Here is a 23,059-nt window from a genome sequence, read left to right as displayed (position 1 = left end):
CTCGCTTCTTCTCTCATCTTCTTCAGCAACCCCCACTTCAGGCTCACAGGCGTCGTCCTGACTTTTCCCCTCTGCTTCCTGCTCTGCCAGCTGCCGCCCTCACTCGCTGCTGCCCAGTTTCTGCAGGGCCCTTTCTCTCCTGGCGGGAGGCAGTAGCTCCAGGTCGTTTCAGAGTCTTGCTCTGGACAGCCCTGGCTCTGCCCATCCGCAAATCTTGGGAGAGTCAGCCAAGACCTACATGGAAAGACGCCCGGCTCGGGAAAGAGGATGGGACTACTTGGCAAACCTCGTCCATCCCTGTGAGTACGCTCTTCTCAACCAAGTTCCTTTACTATTACCTTAGCCTAATCTCACTCTCAGACCGCACCGACGTCAGCCTACAATTGCCCAACCTAACCTCAGTTTTTCAAAAACGTTGCTACTTCCCACCTCTACGGTAAGAGGAGTGAATCAACAGAAGGAACAGCGGGAACATTTAGGGAAACTAGGACTAAACATGGCCCGGCTTACTTAATAATTGATGGATAGAAACGTCTCCAACATCTCTATTTTTCCAAGGACAGATTCAAGGCTATTTTTCCTGGTGCATTTCCTATCTTTAGTTCCCCTCAAAAGCTTCCAGTCACCATTGCTACTCCTACGATCTGCTTTTAAAGTTCCTCCTCCTCCTCCTCCTCCTTCCTCTCCTCCTCCTTCTTCTCTTTCTCCTTCTTTTCTTCTCCTCCTCCTCCTCCTCCTCCTCTTATCTTTTCTGCCTACCGCCTTCCCCATACCTAGTTTCCCTATCTGTCTTTCTGTCACCAGGGCTCCCGAGAAATGAGAGGAAATGACGTGATGTTATTCATATGTCAGGTCAGTTTACAGCTTCAGAGAAATATTATTTAGTCCTTCTAGGTCCGGCGCAAAGCCCCCAAGCGCACGCAGCTACTGATTTCCAAGTGTAAACTCTCTCAATTGGAAGATGCCTCATTTCCTTGCCAGTTCCTTTACTGTTTCCTTTGCCGAACCAGTGTTGTTTCTGCAGGTGTGGGTGGGGAAAAGAGTTTTCCGTATTACCTCAGGACCAGAGTGTTTCTCCCAAACCGGTACTCCGGCTCTCTAATGTGTGTCTCAGGAGATGATGAGAGAAGTCTTTTCTCGATGGCATCTCTCTGGGTCTGGTTTCTAGGGTTAGACACAAAGGGCGGGTAAGTGTTAGCCTTTCTTCCTGACCTTAGGTTGGATTCAAGAGAAGAGCAGGCTTGGCTCGATTCTAGAAGAAAAGAGATGGCAGTGATTAAAGGCAGGAATGGGGGGCATCAGGACAGGGCAATATGTCTCTGAACTGAGAAGACGTAGAATGTAGCCCTTCAGACAAAAGTGCATCCTGGAATTTTTTTTTATGTAGTTAAAAAAAATCTAAACACGTAGAGCCTTCGACCCGACTCCGCTCCATCCCACACTCCACACCCCAGTAGTTCACTTACCACACTTAACTTAAGCACAGTCCCACATATTCTTGCATACACACACTCGCGCGCACACGCACACATAGAATGCTTTGTCCCACCCACCCACTCCATTCCTCCCTCACAGATGTGGCTCTGCGAACTCCATCTGTACATTGCCTATCGTTCGAGTAAACACTTCCAGTATTTCATAATCCAAAGAGCTTTGGGTGAAGCATGAGTGGGGGAGGAGAGAAAGAACAACACAAGACAACGCTAAGCACCTCCGCTCTTTTTCCTTTGACTTGTCAAATTACAGCTGTGCTCAGCTTCCGCGGGGGAAATGCTGCTGCTGTCCAGGGACTGGGTGAGGAAGCGAGCTGTTGTTACCCGCTGTCCTTTCCGAGGGGATACTTTTATTCAGTCTCCCTGGTGTTCATGGTTCACTTCTCATTTACTCCAATCTAACCCACGCCTCCTCCCTGTTTTATGCTGCCGCCCGTTGCCGCTGCCTCTGTGTTTGCCTCTCTCTCCCCACCCCAGCAGCAGCAGCAGGAGAGGCTGGAAGCAGAACCTGGGAAGCTAGCTGGCAGGGGAGTAGGATTAACTGCAGAGAGGACCTTTATTTATTTTTATTTGTAGTCAGAAAGGGAGGGAATAGGGAGTAGGAGTAAAGAGGTAGGGGCGGGAGGAGGCAATGGAGTGAGTGGGATAGCCACTATATATAAGAATAACAATCATCAATATTTAAAAAAAAAAAAAAAAGAAAGAAAAGAAAAGAAAAGCTGGGGGACGCATGCGCATGGCTGGCGAGCCGCCGTCCCTGGGTGAGGAGCCCGCCGCTAACCGATCGGATCAAAGCAAAGATTTCCATCTGTCTCCCGGTACTGATGGTGAAATTGTAAGTACCGACATCTTCTCTCCCTGGCTCCTTTGCTCCGCCACCGCCAAGCACCCCCTACCTTCCCTTTCTTCCCTTCCCTAAAGTTGCGGAACAAAGTGGACTACCTTCGGGGTGGGGAAGTTCTCGAGCCGACACTGGGCGGAGGCGGGGGCTAGGGGTTCTTAGCTTTATTTTCTCGGTTGGGGGCAAGAGGAGAGAAGCTTCTTGCCGTTTCTCTTTGGAGAATACAGCCCCTTTTTTTCCGCAAAGAAGGCACTTTTTTTCCCCTCAAAAAAAGTGTACGGCGTCGAAGGGTCATTCTTTCCGTCCTTTACTTTCCTCCATTCATTTTTAAGTGCTTTGGTTTGAGTTTGGGTTTTTTTTTTCTTAATGACTTGAATTTCTATGGGATGTGCGGGGAGGGGTCATTAGATCGATTATTTGTGTGGGTCTACCTAGCGATTGCAGAATTAAACTGACTCTAGCTTAAATGGATTAATTACTAGGAAGGAGGTGGGGTGGTAAGGGGAGCCGAATAGCTTTGCATTTAAACTGCAAAATGAGTTTTAACAAACTAAGGGACATTCCAGGAGCTCAGAAGGGGAGAAAATGATTCTCGAACTTGACAGTCAATGGGGGTGGGAGAGTTTAGGTGCAACCGTTAGTAAGGAAGACCAAAACGACAGCAACAACCATCCGAATAATAAACTATGTCTCTTCTGGAGAAGACACTACCCTGGAATTGGGGTGGGGAGGGGAGGTGGAGAAGGAAGCAGGTCGGAAAAGTGGTGGAAGAAGTTAGATGCCTCTGATTTCAGGTATTCTGAGGAGAACGAGAGTCAGTTACTGCATTTTCAGAGAGCTCTACTTCAGGTCTCTAAGGAGTGAAAATCTAAGACATTAATAAACTGAGCCCTCCCAGACGTGTGGGATTGGGGAGTTTCGACAACCCCTCCTTGAACAAACCCGTGAATTATTAGCCTCAGCTGGAAGATCGAGGAGCTACGAGCGGAACTGGAGGAAGTTTGTAATTGTAAGGTGTAGGAGCTGCGGAGAGGATGGCAGCTAATGGTCTTGAGGCCACTGGCATGAGGGGGAATAAGGGCTTCCACCTCCAAGGGGCAGAAGTGGAGTCTACAGTGCAGGAGCCTGTGGCCTCATTCTCCCCTGGGAAGAGTGCCTTCCCCCCCCACCCCCAGAGCTGTATGAAACAGACGACTGAGCCCTAAGGACAGTAATCCCCAAGCTCTAGGGTTGGGGACTGGGGGTGGGGGGTGGGAGGAAGGGGAGACAGAAGATGAGTGGGTTTCCGGAATTCAGAAGAGAAAGGAGGCTGATCCAGAGACGTCCAGTAGGAAAGAATCTTCCACCAGGAAACCAGAGACAAAAGTGAAAGAGAGGGGGCGGCTAGCGTTCTAATATGAACCCTTTAACTGAAAGACAGGCAGCAGGGAAGATCATGGAAGGGGGTGGCGGGGGACGGTTGTTGAAGAGAGCGATCTCCTAGCGAGAGTTAGCTAGGCTTGAGGCAACTAGCGGTGCCACAGGAGTGGAAGAGGAGAAGTTGCTACAGAAACAGCTTAACAGCTTTCTCTCTGGAAGAGTCAATGGGAAAACCCTTTCTCTTTACTTTCCCTACTCAGCAAAGGGCAGAGGCAATACTCATTCTTCCCACACACACACACACAGAGGTCACTTCTTGGGGCTTACTAATTGCAGCTGCCTTCCCGGCCTGCTTCCAGGCAGCCTCAATTACTGGACATCCTGAGGATTTCCCTCCTGAACTCATATTCGTACTCATATTTCTCACCCCTCACTGATCAGTGGGCAGATGAATTATATTAGCAGTTATAGAGTATATTTTTTCCCAAAAAACATATTTACCTTAGCATCCCTGGCACTTGAAATGTCAAAGGTGGAGAGCTTCTTCCAGAGTTCATAGCAGTATTTTCAGTGGCTTTGTATTCTATTACCCAAGTATCCCACTTCCATGTTGTATATTAGCTTTTTCAATTAAAGGCTGAAGATTTAAAGGCTCATACACTTTAACTGTGGGCAGCTAGGTGTCACAATTCATAGAGAGCCAGGCCTGGAGTCAGGAAGATCTTAGTTCAAATGTTGCCTAACACACTAGCTGTATGACCCTGGGCAAATCACTTAACCCTGTTTGCCTTAGTTTTCTCATCTGTAAAATAAACTGGAGAAGGATACTCCAATATCTTTGCCAAAGAAAGCCCAAAAAGGGGATCAGGAAGAGTGGACACTACTGAAATAACGACTAAACAACATCTTAGAACTGGAAGGGACTTTGGAGGTCACTGTGTTCTACCTATCGCATTATATATGAAGCCCAGAGAGGTTAAGTGACTTGACCAAGGACACCCAACTATCAATTATCTGAGGTATAATTCAAACCCAGATCTCCCTTACTCTAAGCCCAGAACTTTACCCACTACACCATGCAGTCCTGCAATCCTTTGAAAACTTGGCAGTGTTGGTTGTGATAACATATCTGATGGCTATAAACTGAAAGGTACCAGAGCTATAAGTGGCAATTTATGATTTTTATTGAAGTTCTTTTTTTGCTCACACCCTAATTTATATCACTGCACTTCTGCTAATTCGTTGACTGGTACAATGGGTTTGAAATTATGCTCTTGAAACAAGACAATATCATGAAAATACTTTTCTCTGAAACAGAAAAAGAAGAGTTCTGCAATTTCCTTAGCGTAGGAGCTTTCAGATGGTTACACAGAAAGTATATATCAGAAACAGAACTTGAACGTGTCTTCTTGATTATAATGCTTAGTACCCAATATGAGTAAAGAAGTACTCAATACCCACACTGAGAGAGAGAGGAAGGGAGTGTATGAAGCAGACAGATATACTCAATATACTACTGAAATGTATTTTAAAGATGCTTCTTAACCTGTGGGCATTGTATTTATACATAGTATCTATTCCTTATTTTGTAATTCAAATAAAATGACCAGAATAGGGATGTGTGTGTGAAATTATTGTATCTTTTGAAAAAGATTTATTTATGCAGTTATTATATCTCCCTCCCACTGCCTCATTGAACAATTTTAAAATGACAAATAAAATTCTCATAATAAATTGAGTAGTCCAGCAAAATATTCAATGTCCAAAAATGTATTTCTCAGTCTTCATTTTAAGTCTATCACCTCTCTGGGAGGAGGTGGGTGTCATGCTTCATTTTCAGTCATCTGTACTCATGGTTTATCATTATAATGATTAGAGTTCTGAAGTCTTTCAAAGCTATCTTTCTCTACAATTTCATTGTCGTTGCATAATAATTGTTCTAACTCTGCTCACTTCTCTCTACATTAGTTCATAGAGGTCTTCCCAGTTTCCTCTGAAATTGTCCATTCATCATTTTTTATGGTACAATAAATTCTATTACATTCATATACCGTAATTTGTTTAGCCATTTTCCAACAAGAGTGCAATCCCTTAGTTTCCAGTTTGGGGCTAATACAAAAAAAAAAGCTGTTATAAATGTTTGTACATATAGGGTTTCTTTTCCCTTTTTCTTGCATCTCTCTGGGATATAGCCCTAGTAGTGGCATAGTCAGTCAACTAGCATTTATTAGGCACCTACTACTATATGCCAGGCATTGTACCAAATGATGGGAATGCAGAAAGGAAAGGTTCTCAAGAAGCTCACAGTCTAATGGGGAGACAACATGTAAACAACTACATACAAATGATCTCTATAGAGGACAAATTGGAGACAGTCTCAGAGGAAGGGCAGTAATACTAAGGAAGACTGGAAAAGGCTTCTTGCAGAAGGTGGGACTTTATCTGAAATTTGAAGGGAGCCAGGAAAGTAGGAGATGAGGAAAGAGAAAATTCCAAGGATTGGAGACACCCAGTGAAAACCCTTGGAGCTAGGAGATGGAGTGTCTTGTTTGAGGAACAGCAAAAAAGGCCAGTGTTAGTACACTGCAGGTTACTTGGAGTGTAGAGTGTAAGAAGACTGGAAAGGTAGGAAGGAGCCAAGCAATGAAGGACTTTAAAGCCAGAGGATTTTATATTTGCTCCTGAAAATAATAAGAAGCCCTTGGAATTTATTGAATGCAGGTAGGTATGGGTGGGTGTGGTAAGGTGAAATATGCACTTTAGAAAGATAAATTTCACAGCTGAGTGAAGGATGTATTGAAGTGGGGAGAGACTGGAGGCAGGGAGCCCAATCAGCAGGCTGTTGTAATAACCCAGATGTGAGGTGTTTACGGCCTGCACCAAGGTGATGTCAATTTCAGTGAAGAATAGTGGGCATACATACAAAAGCTGCTTCAAAGCTACAAATGACAAATTTTGACAACAGATTGGATTTGAGGAGAGGAGTGAGAATGAAGAATTGAGGATGTCACCTAGGTTGTGAGCCTGGTGACTGAGAGAATGGTGGTACCCTCAATAGTAATAGGGAAGTTGGGAAGAGGGGAAGTTCTTGGGAGATGATAAGTCCAGTTTGGGACATATTGAGTTTAAGATGTCTACAGGACATACACTACAAGATGTCTAATAAGTAGTTGGAGATGAGAGATGGGAAATCAAGAGCTGGATAAGGGTATGCATAATTTAGTAGCTTTGGAAGGCAAAGTTCCAAATCGCTTTCCAGAATGGTTTCATCAATTCACAGCTCCACCAACAGAGCACTATTGTGCCTGTTTTCCCACAGGCCTTCCAATATTGATAATTTTTCTCTTTTGTCATATTTGCAAATATGATGAAACTGAGGTGCTTTAATGTGCATTTCTCTAATTTTTGGTGATTTAAAGCATTTTCTCATGGAGTTATTGATACCTTGGATTTTTTTCCTTTGAAAACTGTTTTTTCATATCTTTTGACAATTTATCTACTGCAGAATAGCTCTCAGTATTATAAATTTGAATCAGTTCTATATAGAAAACTATTAAATTAAGTTATTAAATTAAATATAGTAGAAATTTTCATATGTATTTTTTTCCCAAAAATCAACAAACTTTTAGTGAATACTTATACCAGGCAATGTAGGATTTAAAGAAATATAAAAAATAGCCCTGGTCAAACATATTTGACCATAGTGCTCCCTCAAAGCCGAATTTATATGTACTTCAAAATATGGGAGGTTCAGGCTCCAAATGCACATTTTAATACATTACATAGTTTATTAAGTATTGCGTATTCCTGAAATTTTTTCAATCAACTTTAGGCTATTCTTAACAAATTGTCTTCCATAATAAAGTGGAAAACTTAGAGAATGAGATGTATTTCTTCCATGTCAGTTTCTCCTTCTAAATCATTTCAAATAGAATGCATTTCTTCAGAATTTGAAATATCCTTATTTCAAATGCCTTGAAGTTATGTCAAATAATATTGGTTTATCTTATTCATGTAACTTCCAGAAAAAAACTGGGTAGTCTCTCCATTGATGTAAAAAATAACCCATCTTCTCATCTGAAGAGGATGCACTCAGTGTGCTGAAGGCCTTCCTCTAGGTGTTCTTACTTTGCACTTTTTGTGGGTATTAGTGGATCACTTTAGTTGTCTGTCTACTACCCATTACTCTTACCACATTTCTGACTCATCTTTTTTCAATCATACATTTCCTTAACGATATCCTTTATACCATATCTTTCAAATAGGTCATTGATAGAATTAGGCTATATCATTAGAAATATATACATAGAAAATGCATTCTGACCCATAACATATTGGATATAAACTATCTTCATTTAGATACTCCTATAGCCTATGTCCCAGCACTTCGTGCTTTGAGTTTACCCAGGCCAGGTTCAATTTGGGGGGAGGGGAGGAGGTCTCAAAATCTCTATCTGGCTCATGCCCCTGGGTTCCTTATAATTTAGATCATTTTGATCCCATCTAGGAATGTCTGAGAAAAATCAGACTACACCTCAAGCCTAGGTCTCTATAGATTTGGGTAAAATTGCCACACGCAGGCTTTCTAACTAACTAACTAAGTAACTAACTAACTAACTAACTATATATATATATATAAAATAGATAGATAATAAAGAGCTCACGAATAATTAAAGACAACTCTCTTTCTCTCTCTAGGAAGTATTATTTTCCACTCAGGAACCTATGTATCCTCATAGCTACACCCTATGATTGAGACTACCATGGAATAAAAAACACTTGAAGTCAATAGAAAAAAAGACCCTTTCTCCCTGGTAAGCCCTTCTTTCCCTCAGGTACCTTGGCAGTCCTCTAGACTTATAGTGCTACCCTAAGGTTTTGTGTTCCTCCCAAAGGGAATTTTGCATTTGGGATTGCTAGAAAGTTAACCCTCTTTCCTATTAGACTTGTACAGTGTGCACACATCACAGTGGTCTAGCTTTACAACTTTTCCTTGTGACTTAGTCCCTTGTTGCTTCTCCAGAGTGAGAGCCTTGTGCTTGCCTCAATGCCCCCATGCCCCCCTGCTGAGTAACTTCAACTCACCCAACTTTCCCCTTTTTAGTTTCCCTTTGTGTGTTGTCTTCCCCCAGTAGAATGTAAGCTCCCTGAGGGCAGGGACTGCCTTTCTTTTACTTGTCTTTGTATCTCTAGCACTTTGCACTCCAGCATATAGTAAACACTTAATAAATACTTGTTTCCTTCCTTCCTTCTTCCCTCCCTTCCATCCTCCTTTCTTTCCTCCCTTTCTTCCTCCTTCCCTCCCTGCAATCCTCTCTCCTTCCCTTCCTTCTTTTTTCCTCCCTCTTTCTTTTCCTCTCTCACTTCCTCTCTGTCTCCCCTCCCTTCCTATCTCTCTCCCTCTGTCTCTCTCTCTCTTTCCCTTCCTTCCTCTCTTCCTCCTTCCTTCTCTCCTCCCCTCCCTCCTTTCCTTTCTCTCTATCCCTCCCTCCCTCCCTCCCTTCCTAACTTCCTTCCTTCCTTCTTTGCTCTTCCTGAGTACGAGAACTCAGCAATGAATAAGAACTCAGTATTGTCCAGGAATACCCGCCATTCTCTCTAGGAGTCAGGATCCAGGAATTCTTGCCACTCCACCCAGTACTCCCAACTACTTCTTTTGCTTGGGATAAGTGGTTCCCTCTTCTCCTCAGGAGCCATTTAGTACCTTTGTCATCTGTAGGTCTGAGCTCCTTGCATGTTTCTCTTTCCCCACAGGAAACTCATCCCTGCTCTGTGCACATCTCAGTTCATCTCACCTCTGATCTGGTTACTTGGTATGCTTCTTTGTCAGACCTGATTGCTTCCTTTATAGGCCTGAATTCAAGAGTAAGGTTCAGACCTTCAGTATACTTGACTCAATAAATCTACTTCTATGTGGTATTAATGGGGATGTAAACATACTCCATAGAGAGGTTTTTTTTAATAGACAGAACAAAACACTCATCCTTTAACCCTGTCAAGTTGATAAGACTACTTTACCCCCTCAAGGAGATGTCATCAATCTTCTCTATGGAGTCTCCATATCTAGCACAAGGAGGTCTTTAGGCTACTCCTAGTTGCACCGTCTAGTTACTGCATTATCTGTTTTATTTAAAGAAACTAAATGTCTTTGTATCCTCAGAGCCTGCCATAGTACCCGGCACATAGTAAACACTTAATGGTTTTTGATTGACTGATTGATTGGTTGGATGGTTAATACCACTTCGGTCTCACGTTAACTAAAATGTCCTTAATGTAAAAATCACATCATCTTAGAGCTGGAAAAAGCTTCAGAAAACATCTATTCAAACTCCCCTAATTTTAACACAGTAGGAATCTGAGGCTAAGATAGCATAAGTCATTGCACAATATCACACAGTGGTAGAGGCAATACCGAGACTAGAACTTTTATCTCTTGTTTCCCACTCCAGGGTTTTTCCACTACATCACATTGATGTTTTCTTAGTTACAAGTCCCCTATACTTTAAAACGACTTAGAGAGTTAACAGTATTATATAAAAACAAAACACAATCTTTTTTTTTAAAATAAAAATGGTACACAGATGCTTTTTTCCACCATGAAAGAAAAAAGACCACAGGTTAAACCAACTTGGACTTCTGTATTACTTGCGCTTAATATGGTCCATTGCACTAGTTAAAAGATGAGATTCAAAGACTTGCCTAAGGTTATAGAGGAAACTAGAGACAAACCAGGATTAAAACTTGAGGTTATTCCAATTTGTTGCTTATTCCATATAATAATGGCAGCCATTAATTAGTCTCCTGCAGCCCCAATGTAATATAGTAATTTTAAATTGGAATTCATTTTGATTCTTTCTTAAATTGTAGAATACATATAAGCTCTTGTAGAAAGAAGCTTTGTAGCCACTTGGAGGGGAATGCCATTATCCTGGACCATTGTGGGCTAGAGAAGGCAGCAGGAACATAGTCCTATTATTAACCAATAGTCTATCCATAACTCATTGATCTTACTCCGAGATATTTAATAAAATGAATGGAAAAAATCATCTACTATGTCCACATAGGGAATACCAACTTATATGGCAAGTTGGTCCAATAACAGATTTCAAAAAGCATCTCTAATGTGAATATTTTAGGAATAGCATTGCAGAATTTTTCAAATGAGTGTCTGGCATTGCAAAGTTATTTAAGGAAATGATGCCTTCCAGGAAAAGTATTTTCAAAGAATTATGGCTGAACCCTTCAGGAAGAAAAACCAAGGTTATTTTTCCAGTGGATGAAATGGGTAATACCCTTTAGTTTGAATTTCAAGAACATCTACTACATATCCTCAGATAGATTCACAGACCATATCAAGGGACATAGCTTACTATTTCACTCCCAAATACAGTCCCGTATATGAGGCTTTTAAAGCATTATGAAAAAAAAGTCAAATCCCAATATGATCAGTGTGAATCATTGTCCAAAAGGAAATGTTGTGAATTGGTACCCAACGCACCACTAGGTGAGTCATTATGTGAGCTAGTATTCAAACAAGTACAATGTCAATCAGCTCCTAATACAGTTTAGAATGAGTCAGAGCTTAACATTCAGTACAATATGTGTGTGAGTCATTGACTCATCTGGCACCATGCAAGTCTGTACCCAGTAAGCTACATTGTACCGTTAGAGAGTGTAGACAACACTGTATGTTGTGAGTCAGTACATAGTACAGTTGAATGGTATTTTGGAGGCCATTCACAATAAAGTGGGATGTGACTGAATGCTCAATCAGATATAAGTATGATTATGAATGTGTAGAATAAATTAACTTATCTCCAAAATACTTGCTCATTTTCTTAGCTATTTGCATAGAGATTAATTTTTAAAATATAATTAGCATGATAATCTGTCCAAAAAATGATATTTTGTATGACTGTTCTCAATGATCATTAAAGACAATGGAACATCTTTCTGATCTGAGGTACTTACTTTTAATTAACAATTTCACTTAGGATTTGAAAATATTTTTTCAATACCTGTTGTAATTATATAGATCAGGAGTTTTTAGCCCTTTTTGTGTGTCATGAACTCCTTTAGCAATCTGGTGAAGCCTAGGGACATTCTTGGAATAGTGGTTTTAAAATAATTGGAGAAAATGCTAAATTTCAGTTAGAGGTTAGTGAAAATAAAGACATAATTTTTTTTCTCATCTAGTAGGAGCTCCAACTTGCAATTCCATTGATTGTAGGGTAAGAAACTCCAATCTAGATAAGACTTGCTCAAAGTTATAGTGGGCTTGAGGAGGTTCCAACCTAAGCACCATCTCAACTGTGGAGGAAAGAAAGAATCCCTTCTTTCCTGCTCCTCTTTTTTCTGTTGCCTGTTTTTTCTGAGTTTGGGACTGATTGAAATGAAAAACTGCCCTGATCACTCCTTGAAGTGGTATTTTGGCAATTAAACAACTAGAAATGTGTTTTATTTTCCTGTTGTGAAGTTGGTGAAACCAAACATTTCTAAGAGAATGCAGCAGTATTTACAAGGAGATTTTATCTTCATCACCCTTGTCACCCACCCTTTCAGGTTACACAAACTTTAGTAGATCCATGCAGAACCCAGCTATTCATTCATGGGAAAGTAGAAGCAAGTGATCATCTCTTTATTTGTGTAAATCTATCTAGGGATGCATTAAAGAAAATTCTGCCATAGCTGACCATTGCCGATATATCCTCAGGTTGAACAAAATTAGGGAATCAATAGTTTAGGAGCTTAAGGAAACCCATTCTTAGCTAATACAGAAGTATATGAAGTAATCCATGGAATAAAGAAGTTATTACTCTGGGTACTCTACATGGTTTGCTCTTAAGATACATGTATATTGTTCTCTTTTTTGCTCATTGATGATATCAAGTACCAGAACTGTGGACACACATTTCTATTACTATAAATAACTCTTTCTTTCTTTCTTTCTTTCTCACTAATTCCATTTATTCACTTCATGTGAAGGGATGGATACTTCTCCATATTGAATGGCTTCTATTGTACACAAGGAGTCAGATTATTCTAGAACTTAATGTAATTCCTAATTTAAAATTAGGCATGTTTTAAAACTAAAAATTGAAAATAGAGCTGTAGTATGTCATAATGGATAGATATAGAATTGAAGCCTAGAAAACCTGGATTCTGGTCCTCCCTCTAACACATAATGGCTGTATCACCATAGGCAAATCACTTAACCTCATGTTGGTCTAGGCACCTATGTAAGACTCCAAGTTGCAGAGAAGTTGCTGAACTAAATCTCTAGAAGGAGTTTCCTAACCTGGGAGTTCCCTATACCAATGAAACTACAGATCCAAGCCTTGTCCTTATCACCTTTGGAAACAGCATGTGCTCCTTCATGCCACTGGGGTTTTTTTTTAAACTATAGATTATGATTAGATTTAGAGCTGGAAGTCCCTTAGCAGTCATCTAGTCCAACTTCCTCATGAAAACTGAGACCCCAAGGGATATAGTCAGTGAGTCAGTAAATAAACACTTATTAAGGACCTGCCATGTACCAAGCTGTGTGCTACCCATTGGGGATTCAAAGAAAAGCAAAACAGAATCCCTGTTCTCAAGGAATGCACAGTCTAATGGGGAAGATAATTTGCAGATAACTATGTACAAACAGGACATATACATGGGAAATTGGACACTAGAATTAAAGAAGATTGAGAATGTCTTCCTGTAGAAAGTGGGGTTTCAGCTGGAACTTGAAAGAAGCCAGGAAGTATAAGCAACAAGAGAGAGAACATTCCATGCATAGGGCACTGCCAATAGAAATGCCAGAGTCAAGAAATGGAATATCTTGTAGGAGGATGACGTGGAGGCCAGTATCACTGGATCATAGCGTATGTGGCTGGAGCAGAGAGATGGGATGGGGTGGAAGACAAGGTATAAAAAGACTGGAGAGGTAGGGAAGGGGCAAATCATGAAGAGCTTTGAACAACAAACAGAAGATTTTTATTTTAGAGCCTGAAGGTGATAGGAAACCACTGGCATTTATTGAGTAGACCTGCGTTTAGGAACATCACTTTGACAGCCCAGTGGAGGATGGACTGGAGCGAGGAGAGACTTGTGACAGGGTGACCAATCAGCAGACTGTTGCAATAGTCCAGACATTTGGTGATGAGAGCATGTAGCAGGTTGGCTGCCATCTCAGAGGAGAGAAGGGGGTGAGTCAAGAAATGTTGTGAAGGTAAAATTGGCAGGCCTTGGCAATAGATTACTTCTGAGGTGTGAGAGTGAGGAGTAGAGGAAGACACCTAGATTGTGAGCCCAGATGACTGGGAGGATGGTGGTACCCTTAATAGTAATAAAGAAGTTAGGAAGAGGGGAAGGTTTGGGAGAGAGAATAATAAGTTTAATTTAGACATGTTGCATTTAATATTTCTATAGTATATCCAGTTCAAGTTATCCAACACACAGATGGAAATTTGAGACTGGAAGTCAAGAGAAAGGTTCTGGCTGAATAAGTAAATTTGAGAATAATCAGCATAGAAATGATAGTTGAATCCATGAGAGCTGATGAAATTACTAAGTGAAATAGTGTAGAGAGAAAAAAGAGGGCCCTAGACAAAGCTATATGGGACACCCATGATTAGAAGGTGTCACTTGGATGGAGATCCAGCAAAGGAGACTGAGAAGAAGCAGATAGGTAGGAGGAAAACCAGGATAGAGCCATGTCCTGAAAACCCAGAGAGAAGAGAATATCAAGGAGAAGAGGGTGTTCAACAGTGACAAAGGCTGCAGAGAGGTAGAGAAAAATAAGGATTAAGAAAAGGCCATTAAATTGGGCAATTAAGAGATCAAGAGTAGTCTTGGTAAAATGATGTGATCAGAAGCCAAACTGTAGAAAGTTAAGAAGTGAGTGAGAAGAGACACCTATTGTAGATGGCCTTCTCGAGGAGCTTAGCCACAAAAGGCAGGAGAGAGTAGGGATGATAGTGAAGATGGATGGATCAAATGAGTGTTTTTTGAGGATAGGGGAGACATGGACATGTTTATAGGTAGTAGGGAGGTAGCCAGTAGACATAAGAGTGATTGAAAATAAATGAAAGACTGGGAGTGATAGAAGGGGCAATCTTCTGGAAAATATGAGATGGAATGGGATCATTTGTGCATATAGAGGGGTTTGCCTTGGCAAGGAAAAGAGCTATCTCAGGCTGTAACATAGTGAAGATGGAGATAGCGGCAGAAGGCATCTGAGAGATGTAAGTTAAAGAGTGGGTAAGAAGAGGAAACTTGGCAATGGCCTCAATTTTTTCAGTCAAATATGAGTCAAGGTTCTCAGCTGAGAGAAGAGGAAGAGGGAAAGTTATGGGAAATTTGAAGAGAGCTGAAAAGGTTTGGAAAAGATATTGTAGTAAGTAAATAGTGAGTCAATTAAGGGTATAAAAAGATTACTTTGCTGCAATGAGGGCCCCAGTTGAGATGGCATACATTTGTAGTGGATCTGGTCAGCAAGGCTTTATGATTTTCTCCAGCTTTGTTCAGCAGCACATGAGCAGGAGAAATGATGATAGAAGTAATCCAGATGTGAGGCTTGGTAGGCTACAATCAGCAGTATGACAAGGGGGAAGGAATTCAAGAGAAGAGGACAGTATGGAGTTGAACTCATTTACTAAGGGTCAAGATGAGAAAAGGAGAAAAGTGTAACAAGAGCAAGGAGATGGTTTGGAAAAGAACTGAGGGGTCAAAGGATTGGAGGTCACAGTAAGGATGAAGAACAGATTGGAGGTTGCAAGGCAGAGGGATATGTGGAATAACAATACATTGTGATCAGATAAGGGAATTTTAGCGTTCATGAACATTGAAATGGAACATTTGTGGGTGATGGCAAGATCAAGGGCACAACCATCTCTGTGAGTAGCTGAAGTAGGCTAGAGAAGTAGGTCATGGGAAATGGGCAAGTTGAGAAACTAGGGGGTAAGGGTTTTTGTGGTTCAGTTGTTCAGTCGTGTCTGGCTCTTCATGACCCCATTTGAGATTTTCTTGGCAAAGATACTGAAGTGGCTTGCTATTTCCTTCTTCAGCTCATTTTATAGATGAGGAAACTGAGGCAAACAGCTTTAAGTGACTTGCCCAGGGTCACACAGCTAGTAAGTGTCTGAAGACATATATGAACTCAGGAAGATGAGTTTTCCTGATTCCAGGCCTAGTACTTTATCCACTGTGCCATCTAGCTGCCCCAAAGGTTTTTGAGGGAATGTTTGAGGGAATAGCAATATGTATATTGAAATTCCCTGGTATGAAAGCAGGAGTTGGAGAGAACAGGAGAGAAAGACTGCAAGCCAGTTAATGAACTCATTAAGGAAAGAAGGGGAGTGTTCCAGAAGTCAGTAGTCAACAGCTACCAGAATTTTGATTTGGTGGTAGACATGGTTAAGTCAACATCAGAAGAGGAAAGGTTACTGAGTGATGGTGAAGAGAGAGGGAGCCTGGTTGTGATACTGAGAAGCAAGAAATATTCAAACTCCCCCATTCCTACTAGTGGGGATAGGGTGGGGATAGAGAATGAGGGAAAGTCAACCAGTGCTGGAAAGTTTGGTCAAGGAGTCTATTATCAGGAGGTAGGTCTCAGTGAAAGCCAGAAGATGAAAAGAGTAGTAAAGGAAGAGATTTAGATAAAAGCAAGGAGCAAAGGCAGCAGATGGTGTTGCCTACCAAGCAAGTATTACAGAGAGCACAGGAAGATGTAGGTAGTTTTAAACTGAGACATAAGGAGGTGGATGGTAATAACAAGGTAACTTCACAGAACAAAGTAGTAGTAAATGGCATAACTTGGATTCTGATCCAGGTCCTCTAATTACAGACTTACTACCCTTTAGGCCATTTGCTACTACATAGCAGAATTTGGATTTTTTTAACATGACTTACATGATTAATTTAAACATAATTAATCATGATTATGGTATAAAATGTTTGCCTCTTGTTATCTCAGATACTTTAAAAAATTTTCCATATGTTTCCTTTAACAAAATCATGCTTTAATCCATATAGACAACAAGCTTTAACTTGTGAAGTCCCAAAAGATCATGGACGTGGAGCCTTAATTTTTTTTCTTTTGCTTTAGGCTCTTCTGGCTCATGTGCACAGTACAATTCCTCCGGCAAGATTTGTGCCAAGTAGGCATTTGCTGAGACATTAGCTCAGATAGAAAACTTAAGTAGAATCACCTTTTGGCAAAACTAGTTTGAGCTGGATATTTTTGAAAAGACAACTTCCTCAAGCTCCTTTGACAGATGTGTGGCAATTTGTCAAGAGGAGGCAATTATGTAACAGCCTAGAATATGTCACATTTTCATAAGGGTTAAATTTACTATGACGGAAGTAACTCACTTTGGGCCCCTTTAAATTATTTACTTATCTGGCCTTTTTTTGCTAGCAAGTACAAAAGATATTAGAACACTATGACCAGATTCTCCTAAATAAATTTGGGTTTGGGGGGAAGGTATAAGGAAGATAATTAACTCCGTAAAGACTAGATTAAAATAAAGAACTGGTATAGAGCATACAAATATTATGAATCTCAATGAAATTATCTATTTGCCAACACAAATATAACTTATTATCAAGTCCCTTTCTTATTATCAAATGATCAAAATCATAGGGTCATTTAAAAAAACCTTAAATATCCATAACTTGCAAAGTACATTTGATTAGTGAATATCATATCTGTTCTGAGAACCCCCAAAACCGGATATGACTACTTGGTTCATTTGTTAGGTGGCAAAAACAATCCTTCAAATCCAAACAAATGAATTTAAGAGATATCTTGATGCCCTTTTGCATTGTACCAAATTTCATAAAAATTGAGCTCCAGTGTGCAAGGAGGCATTGGGGTACAACAGAAAAAGCATTGGCATTGGAGTCAGAAATCCTGTCTCTTACTACCTATCTAACCTTGGTTAAATCAATTAAGTCTATATGCCTTAGGTTCTTCAGGGGATTGGACTAGATGACCTTTAGAGTCCCTCTCAGCCCTTAATATGTGATCCCGTGCCTCAGCTTGGTGAGTTTTCCCCCCATTTCTATGGCTAACATGTCTAGCGTCCATCACAGAATGACATCTTTATTAAGTATCCAAAGTCTTATACACAATTCAAAACAGGTGATGAAGTAGAGAGAGCACAGGAAGACTCATCTTCCTGATTTCAAATCTGGCCTTAGACACTTACTAGCTGTGTGACCCTAGGTAACTCACTTCACCCTGTTTGCCTCAGTTCTTCATCTGTAAAATGAGCTGGAGAAGAAAATGGCAAATCACTCCAGTATCTTTGCCAAGAAAACCCTAAATGAGGGTCACAGAGAGTCAGACATGACTGAACAACAACAAAAAACCCCCCACAATTTAAAATAAGGATTACCGCTTTCAGGTTCTCCATTTTTAGAACGGCATATTTGATATATATAACTTCTAATAACTACAGAAAAGAATTAAAAAAGAAAACATCATAAAGGTCTCTGTTCAGTCAAGCACCCTAAACATGCTGGCGAAGACCAAAACCACGAGAACTGTAGAGTCACAGATACCACAAAAACAACTATGGTAAAAACAGGAAGCAGCAGAAGAAAGTATGACATTAGGTGGACCTGTGAAAAGCTACCCTGAGAGCACTAATGGCAGCTTGAGACCTATTTTAATCAACAGCAGGCCTGCTAGAAAAAGGACTCCAGAGGCACTTGCTGATGAGAACAAGCAAATGCCAGTATTTCGATAATCATGGTCAATACCCATATTAGTCTGGAGATTGGGAAGGCTGCACATCATTTAATAATTGTCTATAGTAAAAGTTGATTATTGCCCCTAGATGAGTTATTGTTCTAGGGAGAAGATTTCTTAAGTACTATGTAATTGAAGCAGAAAGGCATCCAAAAGCAGTGAATAAAGTGCTAGACTTGGGAGTCAGACAAAGCTGGGTTCAAATCTCATCTCAAAGATTTACTAGCTGTGCGACCTCTCAGCTTCTGGAAACTCTCTAAGCCTTGCCAACTGATCCTTATAGCCTGTGTGACCTTGGGCAAGTGCTTTAGCTTCTATGAGCTTTAATTCATTGGTTGTAAAATGAAGGGGTCAGACTAAATGTTTTCTGTGGCTTCTTCTCTAAACGTGGCTCTAAATCAACGAACTTATGAATAAGATAGACAGGCAGTGATACAGTGTGGCAGAGGGAATTCCCACCCTGATGAAATCATAGGTCTTGAACTTACTGATAAAGGTATTATAATATTTTATTTGTTGCCATGGAGGTAACTGCGAACCTCAGTTTTTAATTTCCATCCAAGTGCTAAATTTCACTGGAAATCACTTAAAAAATAGCAAACTATATGTCCATTTGAACATTTTTATCAGTGATAATTTTGTTTTAATACGGCAGGCTGAATCACATGTTGAATTTAAGAGGTATCTTGATGCCCTTTCGCATTGGACCAAATTTCATTAAAATCAGTTAACTCCCCCTAAAGGTTATATAGAATGAACAGCAAGTAAATATAAAATAGTAAGCAATTGAATTAAAACAGACACTGTATTGATGAAACAGAGAACAATTCCAAAGCTGTGCATAATTAAGTCGATGCATGATAGTATGGTTCAGACTTCATGTCTATTTACTGGGGAAATTTGAAGTAAGAGATCGAAGTTGGGGGGGGTTGGGGGGGATGCATATATTCTTTTCTTGGTTCAGGGTTAGGAAAAGCTTCAGTAGGAGAATAGAGTCTTGAGTTGGACCTTGAAGTGTGGGATTTAGATTGACAGAAAAAAAAAGAGGAGAGGACATTTTATATAGAGGCAGTGGGGAATGGTGGAAAAATCCAGAGTCAGAAGACCTAGGTTCAAGTCTCAGCCTGAACTTATTTGAATATATGATTTTAGCCAAGTCACTTAAGGCCTAGGGACCATAGTTTCACTGCCTAAAAAACGAAAGTTGGAAAAAGGAGAGTAGGAAACACAAATTTATTAAGTACCTACTATGTGACAGGCACTGTACTAAAAGCTTTCCAAATATCTATTTGATCCTATATGGCCCTGTAAAGTCCCTTCTATCCTTATGCTTCCATGTATATGTTCTGAGTATGTTGGAGGGGTGAAAGGCATTAAATGCCAGGTTGAGTATTTTGAACTTTATATGGTAGACAGGTGGAAGCTGTTGTAAGAAGAATAGTTACATGATCAATGGAACAATCCAGGTAATGAGGAGAATAGAGTGACAATAAGAATAAAAGAAAGTGACAATAGGAATGAAAAGGAAAAGAGAGATGTGAGAGATATGGCAGAGCCAAACTCGATGGGACTTGATAACATTGAAAATAAGAGATCAGGGGGAGAGAGAAGAGTCACAGGTAATATGTCAGTTTCAAGCATGGGAGAATGGGTAAAATGTGGTGTGACTGACACAATTGGAAAAAACACTGAGTCTAGAGTCAAAGGACCTGAGTTTAAGGCCAAAATATATTACTGCCTATGTCTATACACAATTTCCTTCTCTGGGCCTCTCAGTTTCAACATCTGTAAGATGATGGGTTTGGACTAAGATGATGGAATGACCTTATGACCATTTCTAGTTCTGTCTTATGATCCTAACTTCCATATAGTGAAGTAAGTAAGAAGTACCTCTTAAATTCAACATGTGACTCAGCCTGCCACATTAAAACAAAATTATCACTGATAAAAATGTTCAAATGGACATATAGTTTGCTATTTTTTAAGTGATTTCCAATGAAATTTAGCACTTGGATGGAAATTAAATATTCCCCATGACAATGTAAGTGAAAAAAAACAGCAATAACAATGAGAGTGAACACCGGGCAATTGTAGTGACCAAGCTTGTCCCTAGAAAAAAGTTGAGAAAATGAACCTCCTTCCCTTTATTTTTGAGGTAGGGAAGTATGAGTGTGAAATATTTGCATGTATAAATCCCCTTTTTTCTTTTTTTTTTTTATTCCTTATTTCGAAGGATGGATCCCTGGGTAGCAGAGGAGTTAGAGATATATTCAGAAATGAAGATAATATAAAAAACAAAAGATAAAAATATTTTTAAACCTGTAAAATTTATGATCCTAACTATGGATTTTAAGTATGGAAGTCATAAAGATGAGTAGGTTTTGGTATTAGCTAATGATGTTTAGGATGGTGATTGTATAAGCTGAGAAACAAGAAAGCATGTGATCATAGCTAAATCTGAAGAAATTTCAAGGGGGGGGAGTGAATAACAGTGTCAAATGAGGCAGAGAGATAAAAGATAAAAGAGAGATGATTGAGAAAATCCCACTAGGTCTGGGTGGGAGGATGTTGGTGATTTAGGAAAAAGGAGTTGCAATAAATTAGTGGAGTGCCAAAGCCAGGTTGTCATGGGTTTAGGAAGGCATTAATAGTAAGGAAAAAGAGGCAACAAATTTTAAGGGATTATCTGGAATGAATGGAAAGTGTGAAAAAAATTTTAAGATAGGAAAGATTGCAAGAATGCTTAAAGACAGAAGGTAAGGAGCTGATGAAGAGACTGGAGAGGGAACAGATGACAGGAAGGCACTTCTCAGTAGGTAAGACAAGATGGGATCAAGACCATATAAAATATGCTGCTGTCCTATAGAAAAATGAAGTGTGTGCTAACAATGCTACTGGTTGGATCTTGGCCAGGAAACTTAAAAGACGAAAGAGGATAAATAACCATCCATTGTAGCTGAAATGTTTGGGAATCACCATGATTATGTGCACCAGGAGGTTAGGTTGAAAGCAGGGTTTCTAGAAGAGCTAAAGTATCAGAGTCAAGGGAAGAGTCACTAGCAATGGCAAGTTGAGTCCTGAGTTAAATAGGAGAGACAAAAAGGGTGAATCTGACATGAATGACTCTGGGTTAGAATAAAAGAAACTAGATGGCTGACAGTTAAGCCAGGTCCCTGTAGGAACAAGATGAGAAGCTACAAGATAGAGTTGTTCTCAGTTTACCTTTGAGAGCCAGCTAGATGGCATAGTGACTATAGCTCTTGGCCTAGCAAGACCTGAGTTTAAATCTGGCCTCAAACACTTACTAGCTGTATAACCCAGGGTGAGTAACTTAACCTCTGTCTGCCTCAGTTTCCTCAACTGTAAATAGGACATAGTACCTACCACCAGGGTTTGTTTTGAGGACCAAATGATATAATATTTGTAAAGTGCTTAGCATAGTGCCTGGCTGGCACATAGAAGGGACCTTCCATGGGTATGGCAGTCACATTTATCCTGTCATATTAAAGGAGTCACAACTTTGAATCCCAGAATCCTAACACCATAACGCCATAGTTACCATTATCATCTTGCTAGGACCCCCCCCCCAAATTGGGGTAGTGGCTATTTCTGTGAGAATTCTGATCTTAATAACATTTAAAATACATGCATAAATATATATATATGAATATGTGTAAATACATACCCAGATGTGTATGTATTCACACATTATGTGTGTATGTAGGTATATTTATATGTACACATATATGTTTACATAAGTTTGTCACCCTCAGGAGATTAACCTGGAACAATTAGTCTCTTTTATATCATGAAGTTGTATAGAAAAAGGAGATCTAAGGTGCTATGCCCCCAAATTCAACCTCTGATATCTACTTGTTTTTACTTCATTGTTGTATTTTTATACTTTTAAAAAATCAGTTGTCTGAGCAAAACTCCCTGAGGAATTCTTGATGACCAGTGTGAGCATTCATGCCATCATTCAACAAAGATTACTGAGTTCCTGCTTGGTCTGCACTACTATGCCCCAGCATGTATGATGTTGGGGAGAAAAGAATGAGAGTAAAGGAAGAAAGAAAGGAGGAAACAAGAAACTTAAGATATCATAGAGCTAACAATGCCATCAAAGAGCTAACAATCTATCTAGGGAAATAATGGTTTCCTAATCTGTAAAATGGGTATTATCATCTTCATCATCAAATAAATGTCCTAGAACCAGAACATCATCATGGACAAAGTTGTTGTTCACTGTTACAAAGATATAATATTGGACAGAAAGGTGGCATGGTCATTAGAGCTCAAGACTTAAAGTTAGGAATTCTCAGCTGAATCCTGCCCCTATCACTATGTGATCTAGGCAAGTTACTTAACCATTCTCAGCCTCCATTTTCTTTTTCTGTTTGTTTGTTTGGGTTTTTTTGATGAGGCAATTGGGGTTAAGTGACTTGCCCAGGGTCACACAGATAGTAACTGTTAAGTGTCTGAGGCCAGATTTGAACTCAGATCCTCCTGACTCCAGGGCCGTTCTATCCACTGCTCTATCTACTGCCCCTCAGCCTCCATTTTCTCAGCTATAAAATGTGGGAGATAAATTTGTGATCCATAAAATTTAAGAAAAATGTATTG

At 40.1% G+C, this 23,059-nt stretch overlaps 1 protein-coding gene across 3 annotated transcripts in view; it reads left to right on the top strand.

The window, feature by feature from the left end:
* Window positions 1-214: 214 nt before the first annotated feature.
* Window positions 215-23,059, top strand: part of RGS20 (regulator of G protein signaling 20) — an 89,800-nt gene continuing 66,955 nt past the window's right edge. The window contains exon 1 of one of the 3 annotated variants that reach the window (XM_078153417.1): window positions 215-299. Coding sequence is in view for 1 of the 3 variants with exons in the window: in XM_021005892.2 (XP_020861551.1) it covers window positions 2,224-2,328 (105 nt within the window). In the remaining 2 variants the exon portion in view is untranslated. Of the gene's footprint in view, window positions 300-1,546; window positions 2,329-8,397; window positions 8,508-23,059 lie in introns of those variants that run through there. The other 2 variants (XM_021005892.2, XM_078153418.1) reach the window with 2 other exon arrangements.

The sequence above is a fragment of the Phascolarctos cinereus genome, unplaced genomic scaffold (genome assembly GCF_003287225.1).
Source record: "Phascolarctos cinereus isolate Bilbo 61053 unplaced genomic scaffold, phaCin_HiC Scaffold_4;HRSCAF=312, whole genome shotgun sequence".
NCBI classification, from domain to species: domain Eukaryota; kingdom Metazoa; phylum Chordata; class Mammalia; order Diprotodontia; family Phascolarctidae; genus Phascolarctos; species Phascolarctos cinereus.
This window is presented reverse-complemented; position numbering and strand designations above follow the sequence as displayed.